Source organism: Oryza brachyantha, chromosome 3 (genome assembly GCF_000231095.2).
Source record: "Oryza brachyantha chromosome 3, ObraRS2, whole genome shotgun sequence".
NCBI classification, from domain to species: Eukaryota; Viridiplantae; Streptophyta; class Magnoliopsida; order Poales; family Poaceae; genus Oryza; species Oryza brachyantha.
Window position 1 is genome coordinate 23,715,510 of NC_023165.2, and position 18,817 is coordinate 23,734,326.

At 40.7% G+C, this 18,817-nt stretch overlaps 2 protein-coding genes across 2 annotated transcripts; one reads left to right on the forward strand and one right to left on the reverse strand.

Moving 5' to 3' along the window:
- Positions 1-3,155: 3,155 nt before the first annotated feature.
- On the forward strand, positions 3,156-8,813 carry LOC102715931 (protein POLLEN DEFECTIVE IN GUIDANCE 1). The gene is made up of 11 exons (XM_040521638.1): positions 3,156-3,852; positions 4,426-4,577; positions 5,222-5,325; positions 5,667-5,755; positions 5,846-5,919; positions 5,992-6,142; positions 6,678-6,845; positions 7,300-7,397; positions 7,484-7,606; positions 8,097-8,165; positions 8,250-8,813. The coding sequence occupies exons 1-11, from the start codon at positions 3,282-3,284 to the stop codon at positions 8,448-8,450; spliced, it is 1,800 nt and encodes a 599-aa protein (XP_040377572.1). The 5' UTR covers positions 3,156-3,281; the 3' UTR covers positions 8,451-8,813.
- Positions 8,814-8,982: 169 nt separating this feature from the next.
- Positions 8,983-18,631, reverse strand: LOC102714903 (vacuolar sorting protein 39). The gene is made up of 13 exons (XM_006650435.3): positions 18,205-18,631; positions 17,112-17,323; positions 16,081-16,212; positions 15,846-15,989; positions 15,183-15,295; positions 14,265-14,685; positions 13,268-13,597; positions 12,641-12,862; positions 12,218-12,460; positions 11,699-12,112; positions 11,124-11,222; positions 10,117-10,333; positions 8,983-9,437 (listed from the first exon to the last, which is right to left on the reverse strand). The coding sequence occupies exons 1-12, from the start codon at positions 18,614-18,616 to the stop codon at positions 10,133-10,135; spliced, it is 2,943 nt and encodes a 980-aa protein (XP_006650498.1). The 5' UTR covers positions 18,617-18,631; the 3' UTR covers positions 8,983-9,437; positions 10,117-10,132.
- Between the last annotated feature and the right edge of the window lie 186 nt (positions 18,632-18,817).

The following is an 18,817-nucleotide window of genomic DNA, read 5'->3' on the forward strand; positions in this document are numbered from 1 at the left end:
AGTTCCTTGGAGCTTGGATCCAACATCCAACCTTTGTACTCAACGAAAAAAAAAAAAGAATACCACATGAGTAGGGTATCACATCAATGCGTGGCCTGAACCTGTATACACACTCTGCCTTGATCCTTGTTTGAGGAGTTCAAGTTTTTGTCATATATAAAACAACACGTCATTCCGTGCCCCCTAGGCAGAACTCAAGTGAGGGGGTCTCTTCCACACAATCTCCTTCTCATCCACCACACCACATGATTCGTAGCTCGTGGTTTCTCCGCGCTCTCTAGGTCGAACAAAAAAGGGGAAATCCACCAGCCTCCCGCCAAAGGATTTCATCCTTTACCAAAGGTTAAGGAGAAAAACTTTAGCGTACTTACTTCAATAAATATGAAATGAATGGATGTGAGAAGGTAGTGGCAAGATAGGAAGATATTTGAATATGAAGTGATCAAACGGATAAGAAGAAATTTAAATAGAAAGTGATAGATGGGCATGTAGTACTATGAGTTGTGCTAGAATTCTTTATATTGGAAACAATATTAAATGATGGATATCTTATATTTTGGAATGAAAGTAATAACATATATGTGGGAAAAGGACTTTATAGTCATTATTGTGCTCTCTCTGTTCTAGAATAGTTGTCGTGCTAGGTTTAGGATGTTTAAGTTGATATTCAGGTTTATGAAGGGATGGCCATGGCATTTCTTATTGAGTGATGGAAAAATCAGGAGCAGTAAGATGGAAAAATGAACTAGAGGTGATTGATACTATAAGCGACCGTGTGAAATGATATTTTTCGATAAATTTTGAATCCTAAAACACCAACTATTTTTAGGCGGAGAGATCGAGAGTAATGCATTCATGCGGGTTTGGTTGCAAAAGAAAGGACTTGGTAGCTGTGGTGGCTCTAACAGATGAATGAAACGCATCTCCTGCATTTCGTACAACAAGTCGAGGATCAGGATGCCGGATGCGCCTCCAGAGATTAATCTTCTTCAATCCAACACCAAGTGATCGGCGTCCTCAGCCTTGGATCAACCTTGTCGGTTTAATCGAAACTGCTTTACGTACGAGAATTTTGTACGATTCTCGTACGATTTTCTACCACCGTCGCTGATTTGCTCGTTGCGCCGCTAGCACCGATACGCGCCACGGATGCGCGCTTCTACGCCCGTCGACGCACTGCCATGTGACGTATAGCACTACTCTCGGTTCAATCGTGCAACAGAGACAAACACTACACTAGAATTAGGTTTGTGCACATGTTGTCCCGTAGGTAATTTGTGATCGTTTTTAGTTCAATTGAATGAACCAAATTTTATTTTGTACCAAAATTTTAGTTCATTTACCTAAATAGAATCGATCATAAATTACCATTAGACCGATCCATGGCCATCCTTAAGCACAATTCATCAAGGAGTCCTCCCATTCGATGAGCCAACGTTGGGGCCTTATTTTTTTCTTCTGCTTACGCTTATAAGTAAAAATTTAAATTATTAATTTGGAGTTGATTTTATGGTTTTTATAATAGTTAATTTTTCGGCCTATGTTTTTAGATTGTTAGAAATAAATATTAAAATTTTATTCTTAATTTATTATTTATTTTCAAATGTATAGTTTGGCTCGCTAGACATCACCCAACATCAGCCGCCTTCTCACGTCCATCCAAAAAACAGAGCTCATCACGTCATGCACCATCTCGCCCTGGCCGCCTGGCCGCGTCGGGACATGCACCGGATCAGCCCAGTTTGAGGCAAAAGAGACAGAAAAGAAAGAAAAAGAACTAAACGCAGCCTCGGCACAGTGGTTTGCCGGTATTTTCCGTGAACCTGCCCCGCCCAACTACACATTTTCGTTCGCGGGGCGGTCGCGTTACACGGCGTTGAGAGCCGAGACTTTCGTCCAGGAAAACTCGGTGAAAAACTTCGGGTCGAGAGGGGAAGAAGTGGAGAGAAGGCTGAGAAGCACAATGACAAACCTACGGAAAATGGCGTCCCGTTTCCATGAAAAAACACCTCGCCCTCATACGCGCGTTCGCGGGGTAACACGCTAACACCACCAGGGCAGGGCAGGGCAGGGCAGGCTATATAATGCCCACCCACCCGTACGTTTCGCCACTGTTCACCCAAAAAACCGAACCACGACCGGTGAAAATTCCAGAGTCGCTCACTCGTTCTGCTGGTTGGCTGTTGGTTTTTTTTTTCCATTTTTGCTTGGTTGATTGATAAAAAATGGGCGGTGGTGCTGTGCGCAAGGTGACGGTGACGCTGCTGGCTCTCGCCTTGCTGGTCGCCGCGGCCGCGCACGGGGCGCGCGCGGCGAGGGCGGCGCCCGGTACCGGCGCGGCGCGCGGACACGGTGGCCACGGCGCGCGTGCGGGCGCGGCGAGGTCGCTGCTGCCGAGGCCGTCGTGCTGCACGCACGACGGCAACACGCGGGGCGCCTCGTGCTGCCCGCGGCAGCAGCAACTGCCGCCGCCGTAGCCCAAACCTGACGCCGTGACGTCTCTCTCCACCGAAGTGACGAATTCCGTAGTCCATGCGAGTCTGTCTGTACAGGAAGCTGTTTTGGTTTTCGACGATTCACCATTCATCTCATTATTTTTTTTGAGGCTGGGTTCATCGGTTTCATTCGTTCATGGATTCTTTCATTGGTTTGTGTATGTATGTAACATGTGTTAAGGAGTCGTTTTATTTCCCTCCTACCAAGAAAACGTTGATGTTTCTGTATCACCACGTGTAAATTATGAGGTGCTTTTACGTTTAACTTGATTGTTATTAAAATCACCTCCACATATTCACGCCCGGATGTAAAATCACCTGAAAATTCATGAATTCCAATCTAATAAATAATCTTAGTGAAGACAAAGGCACAATTTGAATAGCCACACGGTGTTGACGTGGCAAATAGCGTGGCACAGTGGCACTACCGAATTCCCTGGATTTTTTCTTCCAAAGAGAAAAAAAAATGATGTTCTGGCTCTTCGTGTGTACTACCCACGAATCAAGAAAAAAACGGCTAAAAATTCCATTCGCACATTCGCGCTGCGAAAGTACCAGCAAAGCTGCCACGTTGCGGAAAAATCCAAAATAATACGGAAATTAAGCGACGAAATGGATTAAAAAAAAACCGCACAAATAAACGCGATCGGAAAAGGAGGAGAAAAAAAAACATTCGCCTCCGCGTCGTGGCTCTCCTCCGCCTCGCCCTTCGCCGCCGCGGCGGCGACGCCCACGCCTAGGGTTCGTGGAGCGGGGGGCCCTCCGGAGCCGGCGCCGGCGCCGGCTATGCCACTCAGATCGGCCAACCGGCAGCTCTCCTTCGATCTCCTGGGCGAGGACTTGGCGGCCGACGACGTCGACGACCTCTCCCCGCGCTCCCTCCCGGAGACCACGTCCGATGGGCAGCGGCGACGGAAGCGGCGGTCCAAGCGCAAGCGCGGGCTCCGGAGCCCCCCGATCGTGGAGGAGGGCCCGCTGCGCCGGGACGCCGCCGTAGTGGAGGGTGCGGGGGGCGCCGGGTTCGCGGCCGCGGATCTGATGTCCGTGTCCGTGGTGGAGACCGTGTGCGAGAGCTCGGAAGCGGAGAGGTCCGCGGCGAGCTGCGTGACGTACGTGGGCGTGGGGGTGGAGCTGCGGCAGAGGAGCGTCTCCGGGAGCGGGAGGTTGGTGTCCCGGGAGGACGCGACCAGCAGCTGCGGCAGCAGCGCGCGGGAGAGCGCCGCGGCGGCTGCTGCGGTGCCCGAGGCGACGTCCGCGGCGTGGCGACCTGAGGCGAACGGTGGCGGGAAGAAGCTGGAGAAGGAGGATTCACTGGACTGGGAAAGGTACATGAAGGAGAATGGCAACGTTCTTGGAGGTAATGATCTTGCTGATTTACTTGTATTCGAACGTAGTTCGTTATTATTCTCGTTGTTATCATTCTTGTATATTTTTTGACGTCATCTAACCAATGCTGAACATAGATTAGTCAGATTGATGTGATGTTCTTGAGCAATGTATCTGTTCTCATCCTCACGAGCTCTGAAAATACAAGGAATCATTTGTGAAGACCATCTCAGGATAGCCTTAGAGGCGTCAAATGAACTCTGGGTCACAAATTGTTTTTTGGTATAATTGAGGTGTTATCTCTATAATCTTTTTCTTGGGACAACTAAAGTTTGGTAGAGTTGATCACAAATAGAACAATGTAGCTTTAAAAAATTACTGAGACTGTGGCCTTTTATGGGTAATTTGTTACTTTTACCAGAGAAGCTTCAAAGAAACATAGTGTAATATTTCAATTGCATGTTCTTTTAAGATCTTGAAGAAACTCCAAATTTCTGTGAGACCACTTCATATTTCAGATTATTTAGAGTGGTCTATTATGTATTGAGTTAAGATGTCCACAAGCATGCATTTATACTTATTGTCAAACACTATGGTACTGCAGAAGTCGTGCGCCTTGACAATTCACCGTTCAGATACTTCCTTGGAGAACTGTATGGTGGAAATTCACTTAGAGGCACAATTTCAGCGGGTAATGATAAGAAACGGCAACGAGTCTACAACACTATGTTTCATGTGCCGTGGAGATGTGAACGGGTATATATCTGCACTTGCAATCATGCCACTTGTGTTGCACCTTAGTACCCTATACATTGAATATTTGAAATTTTAGAGCAATCCTATTTTATGCTGCAAATGAAAAAAAACTTCTGAAGTTGTTAGCATATTGTTGACACCATGTAAATCGCCACTTGTGTTAACAGGAAATAGATATAAATTAATTGAGATCCTGGTTAGGATATGGCTAGGGCCTAGGTGCAACCTTACAAGTAGATATCATTTGGGGCAGTAGTTAAAAAAAGTTACAAAGAATATATGCCTTTGATTACCATACTATATTGATAACTATGTTTGAGTTAATAACTTTAAAATGTGCACATGCCGTAGACTAATTGCATTTAGCCAAACTAAAATAAGAGCAATTTGATAATTGAATTGTGTTAACATGAATGCCACATTCCCCCAAATAGTTTCAGAATGTGATATGCACAAACATATCCTTTAATGTCTAAGTATGATGATGCTAGTAACGAAGTAACTTAATGACAGAGATTAGAGATAGGTTCATCTATAAGCACAACGTTCAATATGATATAATATCTTTAATTCATATGTTCAGGAGCTATTCTTTATTTTTTTTAATTGATGGGGAGATGTTTGATTGTGATAAAATGGTGCAGCTGATTGTCGCAGGATTCTTTGTCTGCTTGGATTCATTTCTATCTCTGCTTACCATTATGCCTGCAAGAATTGCCATTACTATCTGGCGGGTGCTTAAAACCAGGTGGGCAGCTGTTGCTAATGTTAACTGGATCTGCAGCAGTCCATATTAATACCATTTTTTCTGTTTCACACTATCCAGTGCAAATAATAATTTAGTTCGTATGTTCTTCCTTTCTTATTCAATAATAGGGTGATGTTAAGTTGGCATAGGTTTATGAAAGGTCATTGCTGTACCAGTGCCAAAAAAAAAAACTGGAATATTGTTGCCTGTAACATTAAGTGATTTTTCTGCTATATACCTTTATGTCCCATTTTTTTATTTATGTACAATCACTCTTTCCAGTTTAGCTCTTCATTTATTGTCATATTGAGCTGCATACTTACCCAATGTATTCGTGACAGGCAGTTTCTGAGGCCTAATGCTGCTGATTTATCAGATTATGGATGCTTTGTAGTTCTAGCCCTAGGAGTTGCTTCTTTGCAAATGATAGGTCTGTCTTCTTTATGTGGCTTTCGCTAAATAAAAATGATATCCTACACACATATGATAATCCACTTACAGTTGATTTTGTGTGTATCAGATATTAGTTTGATTTACCATGTCATTCGTGGCCAGGGCACAATCAAATTATATGTTGTATACAACGTGCTGGAGGTGAGAACGCTGTTTATTGGAAATTTATTTATTCAATTAGTTAGCTGATCTAACCTTTTATTTTCCTTATAGATCTTTGACAAACTCTGTCAATCATTTGGTGAGGACGTGTTACAAGTTTTGTTCAACTCAGCTGAGGGACTGTCAACATGCTCAACGGACAGTGCAACATTTGAGCTGATGCGGTTCATTTTGGATGAAGCTATCGCAGTTGTTGCATTTGATATCCTTTGTTACAATATTACATTAGCTAAATTTATTGTTATTTGCATTATGTAAATTGTAGGCTTGTAGCTACCAAAATTTCCTTTTATGGTCCAATCTAACACCCTCATGCTTTTGCTTTTGCCTATAAGCCATAAATTGAATTTTCAATCTTAAATTTGAAGTTGATTTTGGGAGTTTCTCATCGTAGTTTTTTTTTCAGCCTTTGCTCTTAGATCACCAAGAGAACATGTATATAAAAGTTTTATTCACACATTATTGGTCATTTGTAAATATGTCATTTGGCTTTTTTTGCTGAAAAAGCCAAACAATGACCCCTTAAAGAAATAAGGTAAACCATACATTCTTATCCACTTGATTGTATGCTGAGGACAGATCTGGTAGTCATTGGGGTACTATTAGCTTCAATTGAATTTACAGTAATTTGAACTTTGTTTAACATTATTTTTCAAACTTCCCATCGCGCTAAGTTTATTTGTGCTATTGCTGCTGCTCTTGAAATTTTCTAGATTCGATTCCTTGACAAATTATACTTGTCCACTCATTTGTTCTGTTAGCTCAGGCGATCACTCTCTCAACATGTATTATCGCCCACAACAATGCATTACTGGCTCTTCTGGTTTCTAACAATTTTGCTGAGATCAAAAGCAATGTATTTAAGCGTGTTAGCAAGGAGAACCTTCACAATTTGGTATATTATGGTGAGTATGGCCGTGACTTCATACAATTCATGATTCTGAACAGTATGCTTTATCGCTTTATATAATTGTACAATAATCTTCCATTGTTTGGTTGATTGATGAATAGTACAGAGTTCGGCTTTGTGCATACTACTTATGTTGTCTACGTATATGTTGGATTGTTAAGTTGTTAACCATTCGTGTTGTCCTCTAAAAGACGTTTGTGTTGTAGGGACAAATTGTTTGCATTTATCAATGCAAGCCTTAACCTTTACTTGTTCTACACTGTGAATCTTGGTTTCTAGCAATTTATTGATAGGAAAATAAGTACTCCATTATATGTTATAATGTTAAAGATGCATTTGTGCTCTGCATTTCACATGCCCCAGTTACTTGTTTCATTTAAAAATGTTTTGTTCTTGCTAATTCATGTCGTGGAGCCACATGCTCATGTGATTTTAACACTTTATTGCAGACATCATCGAGAGGTTTCACATCACAGCCTTTCTACTATTTGTACTAGCTCAGAATATTCTGGAAGCAGAGGGACCGTGGTTTGACAGTTTTCTTGTTGTAAGCTCAATAGTTATTTCAATATATTTTCCCTATATAGTTAGACTCTGTCTTTAAAGCTATATCATTTTTTTTTGTTACTGCAGAATGCATTGTTGGTCTTTATGTGTGAAGTACTTATTGATGCTATCAAGCACTCTTTCCTTGCAAAGTTTAATGAGATAAAGCCAGTAGCTTATTCAGAGTTTTTGGAAGACCTATGCAAACAGGTAATGTGCTGATAAACAAGTTCATATGTACATTTGTTTTTTTATTCTAATTAGCATTGTAGTTGTGTATTCTACAGTATTTATGCCATCTTGATACTTGGAGTTAAAAATAATCTGAAGTTATTCTCACTTTACAAGACACATACATGGTTAGATGACATTGGTCCTATCACTAATTTCTCAGCTATTCTTGGACAGTTTATCTTAGCAATAGTATATAGACTATCTTTATCCTGACAGCATCATTTAAATGATTTCATCTATAGATGGTGAAAATTTTAATTTTCCATCTGGATAAATTATTGGCATGCATTGAACGACCAATTTTTTGCATGTTCCTTTTCTTGTTATTGCCCTCTGGAGTATTCGTTTTTCTGGTTGAGCATAACTACTAGGTTTTATATACTGCTTGTTCAATTTCCTACAATGTCAAACTTTAATTCTTTCAAATGCTCCTGTCAATGTTCATCTTGCTGAAATTATTTCACAGATTTTGAATGACAAAACTGATGACCGTCAGAAGGACTTAACATTCATCCCCCTTGCCCCTGCTTGTGTGGTAAGTCCACACACCAAAGTTCATGCTCCTTGCTGCCACCCCCTTCATTTATAGGTTACTTACGATCAAATATTCTTTCTTTAGGTGATTCGTGTATTGACTCCAGTATATGCCACCCTCCTTCCTGCTGGCCCATTTATCTGGAGAGTATTCTGGATTCTGCTTTGGTCAGTTCTGACCTATTTCATGCTTGCCGTATTCAAGATACTAGTGGGGTTGGTATTGCGCTGCCTTGCTAGTTGGTATGTAAATCTTCGTCTCAAAAACAAACAACATGTGGACTGAGTACTTCGCACTTCCCACAGAAGATTGGTGTTGAATACAACATCCCTTGGAAGACGTTTGCTGTGGTTCGTGGTTACAGCAACAGCTGCAGCTGCGGCCTGAGTTCAACATACATATATGCCCATATTTACGAAATTCTTGATAGTATAGTACAGCATAGAGGTTTTCGCTGATCCAAGGAACGGGTAAAGTCCAATTTTGCAGTGTTAACAGTTTATTTCTGGTACCTATTGTTCATAGCTCATAGCTTCATCATATATAAGTATATGCTCCAAGCCTATGCAAAGCCTTTGCGCTTCTGTCCACAAAGACATGTTTGTACATTTCCTTTGGGGAGGAAAAAAAAGACCAAGATTTATCTCATTTGTGCACCTGTGAATGCGTGACCTTGCATTTGCCCTTGGTAATCTCTAGCGTATCCATGGATTTGTCAGTGTTGCTGCCAGTAAGTTTCGATCGCAGCAGCCACAAGCATTTTAACTGAGAAGCCTGCCGATTCCGATTTCCGTGTATTCCCATCAACCCATCGTCGTTAACATGAAAAGAAGTGCTCTTTTACTTATTATTATTATTATAATCCTTGTTTACATGACAATTGAACACCACTAATCACAGCCACGCCTAATCTGAACTTCACAACGTGTTCATCTACACTTTTGTACGCTTTCTGGGCAAAAACAGACGAAAGCGACCAGATACACGCACACATTGAATATATCAATGCATTTAAGGGTAAAAAAAAGGGCGTAAAATACATGAAGCAATCCAAGGGTAAAAAAAAGGCGTAAGGGTCAACAGGAACATCTCACAGGCCAACATCAATAGAACCTCGATCGCAAACAACAGTATCGCCAGTGCACATCAAACAACGCGGATGAGCAGACCCGGAAGCTGATCACCTACAAATCTTGTATGCTTGTTGGCTTGCTTTGGCAAAGATGTGCAGAGAATGCGAACCTGGCACTCTTTATGATGAATAATACTCACCTGTCAAACGTGCATATTATTAAGTGATGTGAAGTTAGCACAATTGCTTGAACTGCTAAAGCTTTACCAGCGGAAAAGGCTACTCTGAGTAAAAACATCATGAATGTATGCAAGATCAGAATAATTACTATAGTTAACTAAACCTTCAGTAGCAAGCAGATGCAATATAAAAAACGGAATACAAAATAAGGTGTATCCATGTATATACGACGACTAAAAACAGTATCATATGGAAATTCAGACTACAGTAATGAAGTTGATGTTGTATCAGACAGAGTGTAGTGGTGAAGTGCCTTTATACCAATTGATGGTGATGGCAACTAGCACAGCTCAGAACATGATATCCAAGGCAAGGCAATCATATCTAGAAACCAGTCATGGTCTGGCTATGGATCATAACAGATTGGGTCTCACAGGTCGACCTTGTTGGCCACTTTCCTCTTAATGACAATCTGTTAGTATTAGTCTGCAAACCAGTGATGCAGTAGTGATAATTTCGTAGAGAAGTAGTGAAAATGTGCATTTATCATTGCGATAGCATTAGGGTGAAATGCCTGGGAGTTAAAGGATGACAGCATGTCGGATCAGAACATGAATGTTCAGGTCCTTTTCAGAACATGAATCTTAGTGCATGGTAGGGTTAAAATTAAGTTGTCAGCTTGGAGTTCTAAGTGCATACCTGGTGAATGTACATGTTATCTACGTTTCACAGAGTTCACTCCTCTAACAGCCTTAATCTGTTGTGATTCTCTAAAGCAGACAAAATGCACCAAAGTTTGCCCATTTGGATAAATTGCAAAAGCACTATTTGCAATCCGCTTATGACAAAGAGAACACATGCTATCTCCATCAATCTTCAGAACAGCTTGACGACGTTTATACAGGTCCTCCTTCACCTGACATACAGAGGCAATTCTGAGAATAAACACCAGCAAAAGTTCATTCATTTTACTAGACAACAGAACACCACAGAACTTTTAATAAGGTCAATGAGGCCATCATAGCCCATTCATGCTACGACAGTATGCTTTATGAGATGGCTCATTTATGGGCATCACGACAGTTAATGTTGTGATACACCAGGCTGCAGTAGGAAGTGCAGGGAACACCGCAAGAGAGCATGGCTACACGGCAGAGGTTAGTGAGAAGATTGATATGTAAGAGATTCTTTTAATTAAATCGGTTCTGCTTTGTCGAGAAATCGAGTATAATTCAAATTCATTCTCTATCAGAGTTGGTTAATGATTTATTTTAGGGACTAAATTGATTAATAATTTATTTTAGGGACTAAATGTAGACGACCATAGTCAAACTTGTTTGCTCAACCAACAAAGAAATTAGTATCCATCTCTACTCTACTGCATATATATCTCACTCCCTATTAAATATATTTTCTCTGTCTTTGTCATCTCTTCTGTTCACAGCATAAATTATCAGCCATCCCTGACCATCTCAACTACATTCTTATCCCAAGTGCAGAACAGTTTACCATAGGAAATGGGGCTTTTCATTTATAGCACAGGGCGATTACTAACATAGTAACAATGGTACAATAATTCAATTTGAAGGCACAACAGTATTTACCTAAGAGAATCCAAAAGATCATAATCTTTCATTGAGTAAAGCTAGGGAAAAAACTTAAAGCAAGGAGGAACAAGACAATTAACAGAATAGCACCAAGCTAACCTGCAAATTTGCCCTAAAAATCAAGTTCTTGATAACCATATAATTGCGTCGATGTTCACTGGAGTTTCGCAGAAGTGGTTCAAGAAATAACACCAGATCCTGCAAGTGTACATATCTGTAGTATTAGAACCTTCAGAACGCTTTGGCAAAAGGACAAATTGAGAGATCACAACTAGAAAGCTGAAGCAACGAATTTTGGAACACAAGTATCTAAGAGCTACATAACTGAGTTCTTTTAGGGGCATAACTTTTTTTTTTGGCAAAAGGAAAAAATGAGATATCACAATTAGAGAGCTGAAGCAATGAATTTTGGAACACAACTATCTAAGAGCTGCATAACAGTGTTCTTTTAGGGGCATAACTATTTTTTTTTGGAGTATAAATAACAATTAAACATACCAAGAGAGATAGAGTTTATACACAAAAATGGGGAAAGTATTAGATTAACATAAAAATGAAAACTATTTTGTTGCTTTCCAGAGAGATTGCCTTAACAAAATTAAGAGTGTGACCTGACATAAATCCAGACCAAGAAGGAAATATCTCTCCCACAATATAAAAAGGAAAGCATTTACCTGCAGTTTTGTGTCTCTAGGTAACAACCGAAGAGCTTGGGCACCATTTATTCTATCCCACCGTTGGCTTAACAATTCAAGTGCTTCATTCAACATTATTGGGCCTCCATCATTAACATCATCTCCATCACTTCGACCACTATCAGTTCCACTGGGGCTAAAGCGTAAATCATCAGCCCCTTCAATCTCAACAACCTTTTTACCCATACGCCCACCTTTAACCTTAGTAGCCTTCTGAATTCCAGGGTATTGTGATGCCACTGGAACAATTTTCTGCTCAAATTCCTTTTCAGCTTTTCTTGGGTTTAGATAGATCTGTAGGAGATTAAAGTAGATATTTGACTTCGAAGGTTGTTGTGCTCCTTCTTCGTAAACACGGTCACAATACGCAACTGCTCGCTCTGGCATCTGGAGCTGCAATGCAGGTACACTTTTTATTCTGGATAACCTTAAAAAGTTTGGAACTAATCATCATCCAAACTGACAGGATATTTAAAAAATGACACATGGCAATGGTACCTTATGGACATAAAGAGACAGAGCACGGAGGTGTTGATTCATTTTCCCATACAATATAGCGCGCTCTTCAAAAAGAGCATCTTGCGGAAGACGCTTAAGAAGTATTTCTGTGTTGTAACCTGAATTGTTCTCTAATGTACTTATCAGCTTCTTCCGTGTTGGGGAATATGTTTTCTCAGTCCAGTTCCCCTCTTCCTTCAGACTCTTGTGCCAGTCAAGTACCTCAGAAAGGTACAGTTGTACCTTCAGACAAGAATGAACGAACATCATCATAAGATTAAAAGCAATCCATTTATTCCAAAATTTATATAAACAACATAAATGAATTGAGTATATATGAAATTCGCATACTGCCTACAGTGTAGCAAAAGACAATAGATATGTAATAAGCATACTAACAAAGTAAAGTAGAAGAGTACACACCAGCTCATTTTGTAGATTAGGGTTGATCCCAGATACACTCATTGAAAGCATCAGTTCTAAGTAAGTTGACTGCAAATTTGGAGCATGCTGTTTTAGATATGAATTTACTAAATCTGCAGGAACATTTTCTGATAAAAAGAGCTCAATAGTGTCTGACGGGTTGCGTTCAAGGACATATAAAGAAGATTCCAAAACCAGCATTGGGTCAGATCGACAGAGGGGCTGCCAACAAAGCACAGAACCTCAAATCAGCAATAGACAAGGGGAACAATTTGACACAAATGATACTGACTTGTCATATAAAGGCTAAATTTCAAATTATAGCTTAAACAATATTCCAGACAATAGAATATGAAACAAATATTATGTCAATAAAACCCACACATGTAATATGCAACCAGACAGAAATATGTTATAGGAAGTGTCATTCTGAAAATCATGGATTGCACCTTGATACTTCATAATTCTAATCGACGGTTTTCGAGCTTTAGTTGTCAAATGTACACATAAAGTTCAGCTAACAACTAAAATACTATGATATTAGTACAGAAACTGGTTGCCTCATTAATTTATGTGCAAATGAATAATAACATCATGTAAATGTCAGCAAAGGAGAAATGACAATACCCTTAGATATTCAATGATCATTTGTGGATTGAAATTTTTATTAAAATCAGTTTTTCCCATCTCAGCCTTTGATTCTTCAACTAATTGATTAAGCAGTTGGAGAGCTTCACGGTGCATCTCATTGCTTTTGTAGAGCTCAAGTAGCACCATATAATCGTTCCTTTCCTGTAAAAATTCTTTGCAAATCTTCAGATCACAATAGTTGAGTCCTTTCAACAATTCTATTGCCCCTGATGACTGTCCAGTCAGAATAAGAGCTTGAAGAAGAGATGTGTCCAATACAGTTGCCATTTCTCTAGCAATAGAGCTTGTATGCGTCTGAGCTCGCTTCTGACATAACAAAGTAAACAATATTATGAATATTTTTTTTACTTATGCTTGACAGGCATTCTTGGATGCACAACCATCTGTACAATAGACGCAACACAATACAACCTCGTGAACACATGAGCCAAAAAGCTTTTTGATAGGACCTATTCTAGCATCAAATTGAATTAATGCCAATCTCACACTAGAATGTTCACTAGAATCCAAATAACAAGTTATTACATGTACTCAGCATTAAAGGAACTAAACCAATATGGACATAGACAAGAGGCCTGAAATCCCTTTTTTTTTCACCGATCTCAGGGACCCATATAATCAATCAAACTAATCTATAGATCTCCCAGATGCCTAACAAATGAAGCTTCAGGACTCCTTACCGAAAATAATTAATCATGAATTTGGCTGCAGAAAAGGCAAGCTTACCATGATCATTACATATATAGTGTTGAAGTAAACAAGGACCCAGAAAAATAGTTTTGGCCTGAATCATCCTCAAAAACTTAAATTAATATAGCATGGGATATTCAGGTTGTACTTTGAGTTCTTGGTTGCTTGGGTAAAACCAGGGGTCCATTTATTTGTGCTGTATTAGTTCTTGGTACATGCAATTCCACACTTGTTATTCACACGAGTTATAACAAGAAAAGCTAGGACCTTGAAGCAGTAGTACCTTGTTTGGCTTCTTTGACCTATATGACTCAGATAAGATTGAGCTGTGGTGCACAGCTCCAGAGACCACCTCCTCTGTTACTTCAGCTGTTGCTCTCTCAATTATCCCGTTTCTTTTCTTCTGCAAATACTTCACAAGGGCAATTAGAGCATTGTGGCTCATTTTCTTTATCTCCAATGGAGATTTATCATCAGATTCATGAAGCTGCAAAGAGTATGGTTCCATCTCATCTGTCAAATCAGAGGATTCTCTTGCTAATTCTGGCAGGTCGTGCAGCCGATCATGTTCACCTATAATGTGTGTTTGAGGCAGAATAAGAGATGGATATAGAGATAACACATAAGTAATATCCACATGTGAATCCGCGAACTGCTCCATTGCCTCCTCATAGCTCCCATTATCAAATAAAAAATGCCCATATCTAGTTCATGAAATCAAATGGAAATACACAAGTTAGTTGCATGCAAGGGGGCCAAATGAAAAACATAAGAAAACAGAAAATTCACAAGTAGACATGTAGAAGGCTTTGTTTGCCTACTATGCTACTTCAATTATAGATTTGGAGACAAACTGTTTAAATTGCTGCTTTGCTTAGCACTCGCATAGTTTCCATTTTACAGCTTTCATATGTACTGTTCAATATGCCCAATTATAGTCTTAACAAATAAAGAATAGATCTACGGGAGATCCGCCCCATAAATGATCTTTTGAATTTGATTTCTCAGATGATCATGGATTGATGGATTCAAAACAAAAGGAAGAGCAATATTCTCAGAAGTCATCCAAACAACTTGAGAAAGGAGGGCAGAATCTACTCAGTCGTGTTACACAATGACGAACATATAGAAGTTGATACTCTATGTACAGACTTCAAATAAAGTGATGGTGTGACCTTCAGCTTGGACAACTTGAACATACCTTATGTGTATTGAGCTTTCCTTTGCAGCTCGTAGGCTTGAATCCTCAGGAGGAAGTAGCTTACACAATGCCAGTGCCTCCTCAAATTCACCGGATGCAGTCAACTGCACTATCTGTAGATCAACATATGTAAATGATGTATATAAGAGGCTAAGAAAAAAAATCAATCCTGACAAACAGCTTGTAAGATGGTCGAGTCAGATAATTTAGCATTTACTTGAAAGAACATTGCCATAAAAAGGGCCTTATAACATAATCCAAGTGGGTTGGAGTCCAAACATGGGCGGTAAGAGTGTACACCCAAACCTCCCACCTACTGAGGTAATGCAATTTCGTTTGGCATATAAAGGTATATCATACTGGTAAAAGATCTATAATGGGCACCATCAACTAAAAGCAAAACTACCATAATTAACCTATACCAAAAGTTAGCATGAAACAGGTGAGTGCTGCGACTTGTGGTAGCCAAATATAACACTACGATCCTGCAGGCAGTGGAAGGAGGGCTGGATTGTTTATGTGTAGTACTCTGGGAAGACATGATTTGGAGGTGATGTGCGGCAACACTGTGAACATTAGCTTGTAGCAAAATGGAACAAAAGATCTCATGTGAAATGTGATGTCTATAGCAATCTAATAAAAAATAAACAAAACACAACATACCTGGGCACCAATAGGAACAGGCAGCAGGCCATAAACAGAGCGGGCTAGCACAGCAAGTATGCAGTTCTCAGTTTCAACAAGCTTTTGAACATCACGAAGGACAACTGTCTGAACCAATGCATTGGGGGCTCTAAGAGACCGTATCTGAAACAATACAAGTATTCAGGCATAAAGATGTCATATATCTCTTTGATATACTGTACACTAGCAAGTTTACAGCATAAAGCAAACTGACCTCAACATGTCGTGGCAGGCGTGCCACGGCATATGGTCTATGTATAGCAACAGAGGCAGGCGTGTCTGACCAAATTATCCTGCCATCTTGAATAAGTTTCCCATTTTGATCAACAAATACTCCAATGTTATCCTGGGTGAAAAAGTATTTGCAGAACGTGAGCTAACATCAAATACGAAAAATAAAAGAACTACTTTTATAGGCTACTTAATTGTTTGAGTTTCATTGGATTGAACTTTAAGTTCTGCCTTATAGAATTTTTTTCATGCTATGTGTGTCATTATTGAAACTTCTAGTTTTGAAAGCATGCCGAATCTGGTAAGTAGCCAAGTTACCGAGCTTGCATGTAACTGGTGCCTAACAGATTAAGGTTTTCATATCAATTGTGAAAAACATTTCTGTCTTTCACAAGACTATATTCTCTTATGGAAAAAGTGCATGTTATCATGAACTGCATCTGCTAACCCCCTATGCAAGTTCTTGATAAAAGCCCTGAAAGTCTAACTTCTGATACCAGAACACTTCAACCCTGAATTAGTTTTGCACTTTTGAAGGGGTTGAGTAGTGGATGGTGGCGTTGGAGCCACCACATCGCTTGGTTTACCAATAGGAAAAACACATGGTTTATGCCATCATCAAACTAGCACATCTCCCTCCCTCATCCAACCATTCTGAATTTAAGTAATCTCTCTAGAATTTTCCATCTAAATTGCAAACCATGTCATGCCTACAATTATGATCTGCTATTGGAAGTTCATGCTGGACACAAAAAAGTTTAGGCTGTTAAGTGCACATACATAGCACTTCACGGCAGTTACATGGGGCCTTTTTCCTTCTCTTACCTTGTCCCCAACTTACAATGAGAATACGTTGCTACATTCAGAACTGCCCCATCATTCTCCTAATGCATAAGGTGCTTTGATCTTTGAACCAAACAAATATTACACATGCTTTCATCTAACTTAAAAGTTCCACCCTATAGCAACTTACAAAAAAAGATAGGTCATCATGAAAAAACAATAATAATATACCTTTCCTAGGAGGAGCTCCCCAGTAGGAAGAGCCACAACTAGCGGTGGAGCATTCCTTCCTGAAGAAAACACTTCAGTTAATGCCCCAGTCATGCTATTTATGATCATATACTCCTTTCTAATCCCAAGACAAATGTTGTCGCCACACCAGGCCATTGATTTCACGGTATCCGGAACTCCAAATTCCTTCACCTCCACAAACTCCCTCCCACCTGATAAACAGAAAATAACAGAACAAGATCATTGTTACCAGTACAAATATACAAAATTCTATTACTTATGAAACCTTTTCTATATTTTAATGATGTCTACATTTGCATGCAAACTCATGCCCAAAAAAATCTACAATCAGACAAATGATAAAAGAAAAATCACGGATACATGATTTCCTTGACATGGTGTACTGACATTACAGCATAAGGTTAGCAGAATAATATATTTTATTCAAGTGGAATAATGAATCGTATCACATAACTAAATATCTATATGTCATTTCATCTAACACCAACAGGACCAGAAAACATAAAGTTTGGAATCTATCAGGGATGTTCTAATTGAAATAAAATCATTGTGTACAACTTGTGGAAAAAAAACGAAAGATTGGTGATATTATTACCAGAAAAAATCCAAAGAGTGAATACCAATTAATGAATCAAAAGTTCAAAATTCTTCAAAAATGGATTCCGATTAGAGGAAATTCACTTGTTAATCCCTAATTCCCTATGGTGTTCACATCATTAAAACAGTAACTGCATTTTTCAACAGAAACATTCAACCAACTTATAAAAATAACTAAAGTCTAGAATTAACTCGATTTCCCCTCTTTTTCTCCTTAATAATATTTGGACGGCCTACTTTCGGCCACCCCGGCAAAAGAATTAACTCGATTGATTTTCCTTTTTTCCAACAGAGCTACGAACATCAATTCAGAGTCCACAACCCCAGTTTCATCAGACCTCCAGTTCTCCAAATTGAGCACTACCAACAGGCGATCTCCATTTCCACCAAAACCCAGATGATGTAACAGCCAAACCATAGCCATAAACACTCGAATCGTATCATGAACGAATAGGCAATGCGACCGAATTCTCACTGTCAAGGCGGAAGATGGTCAGGCGCTTCCATCGGCCGACCGCGAGGAGGCCCCGGCGGTCATCCCAGGCGAAGAGGTTGGCGCCCTTGGTCTTCCCGATGACGGCGACGGTCTCCAGCCCGGGGAGGCGGTGGAGGTTGACGCACTCGGCAAGCGAGAGCAGGAGCTCGCGGCCCGCGCTGACCTCCATCGCCAGGGGCGTCCCGCGGCGCCACAGCGAGGGCTGGTTCCGCTCGAGCGCGTACGGCCCGTCCCGCGGGATCTCGCCGTCGGCGTGCGCCGGGGAGGAGTAGATGCGCAGCGACCCATCCTTGCCCGCGACGAGGAGCCTCCCGGCGTAGGCAGCGACGGCCACGATGTCCCCCGGCACGCCCGAGACCAGCTCGACGGCGTCGTACGCGCTGTGCACCATGGCCGCCCGCCGCGAGGCGAGTTGGCCGCCGCGATCGTCGCGTGCGTCGGGGGGAAGAGAGGAACGAGGGGAGCGGAGGGCTGGAGCCGAGCGGCATCGCGAAGGGGAAGGGGAAGGCGAGATCGTATATACGGTCAGTGGGATACGTGTACGGGATACGAATACCTGGTATGAGCAGGCTCATGTATTTCGGTACTTTGT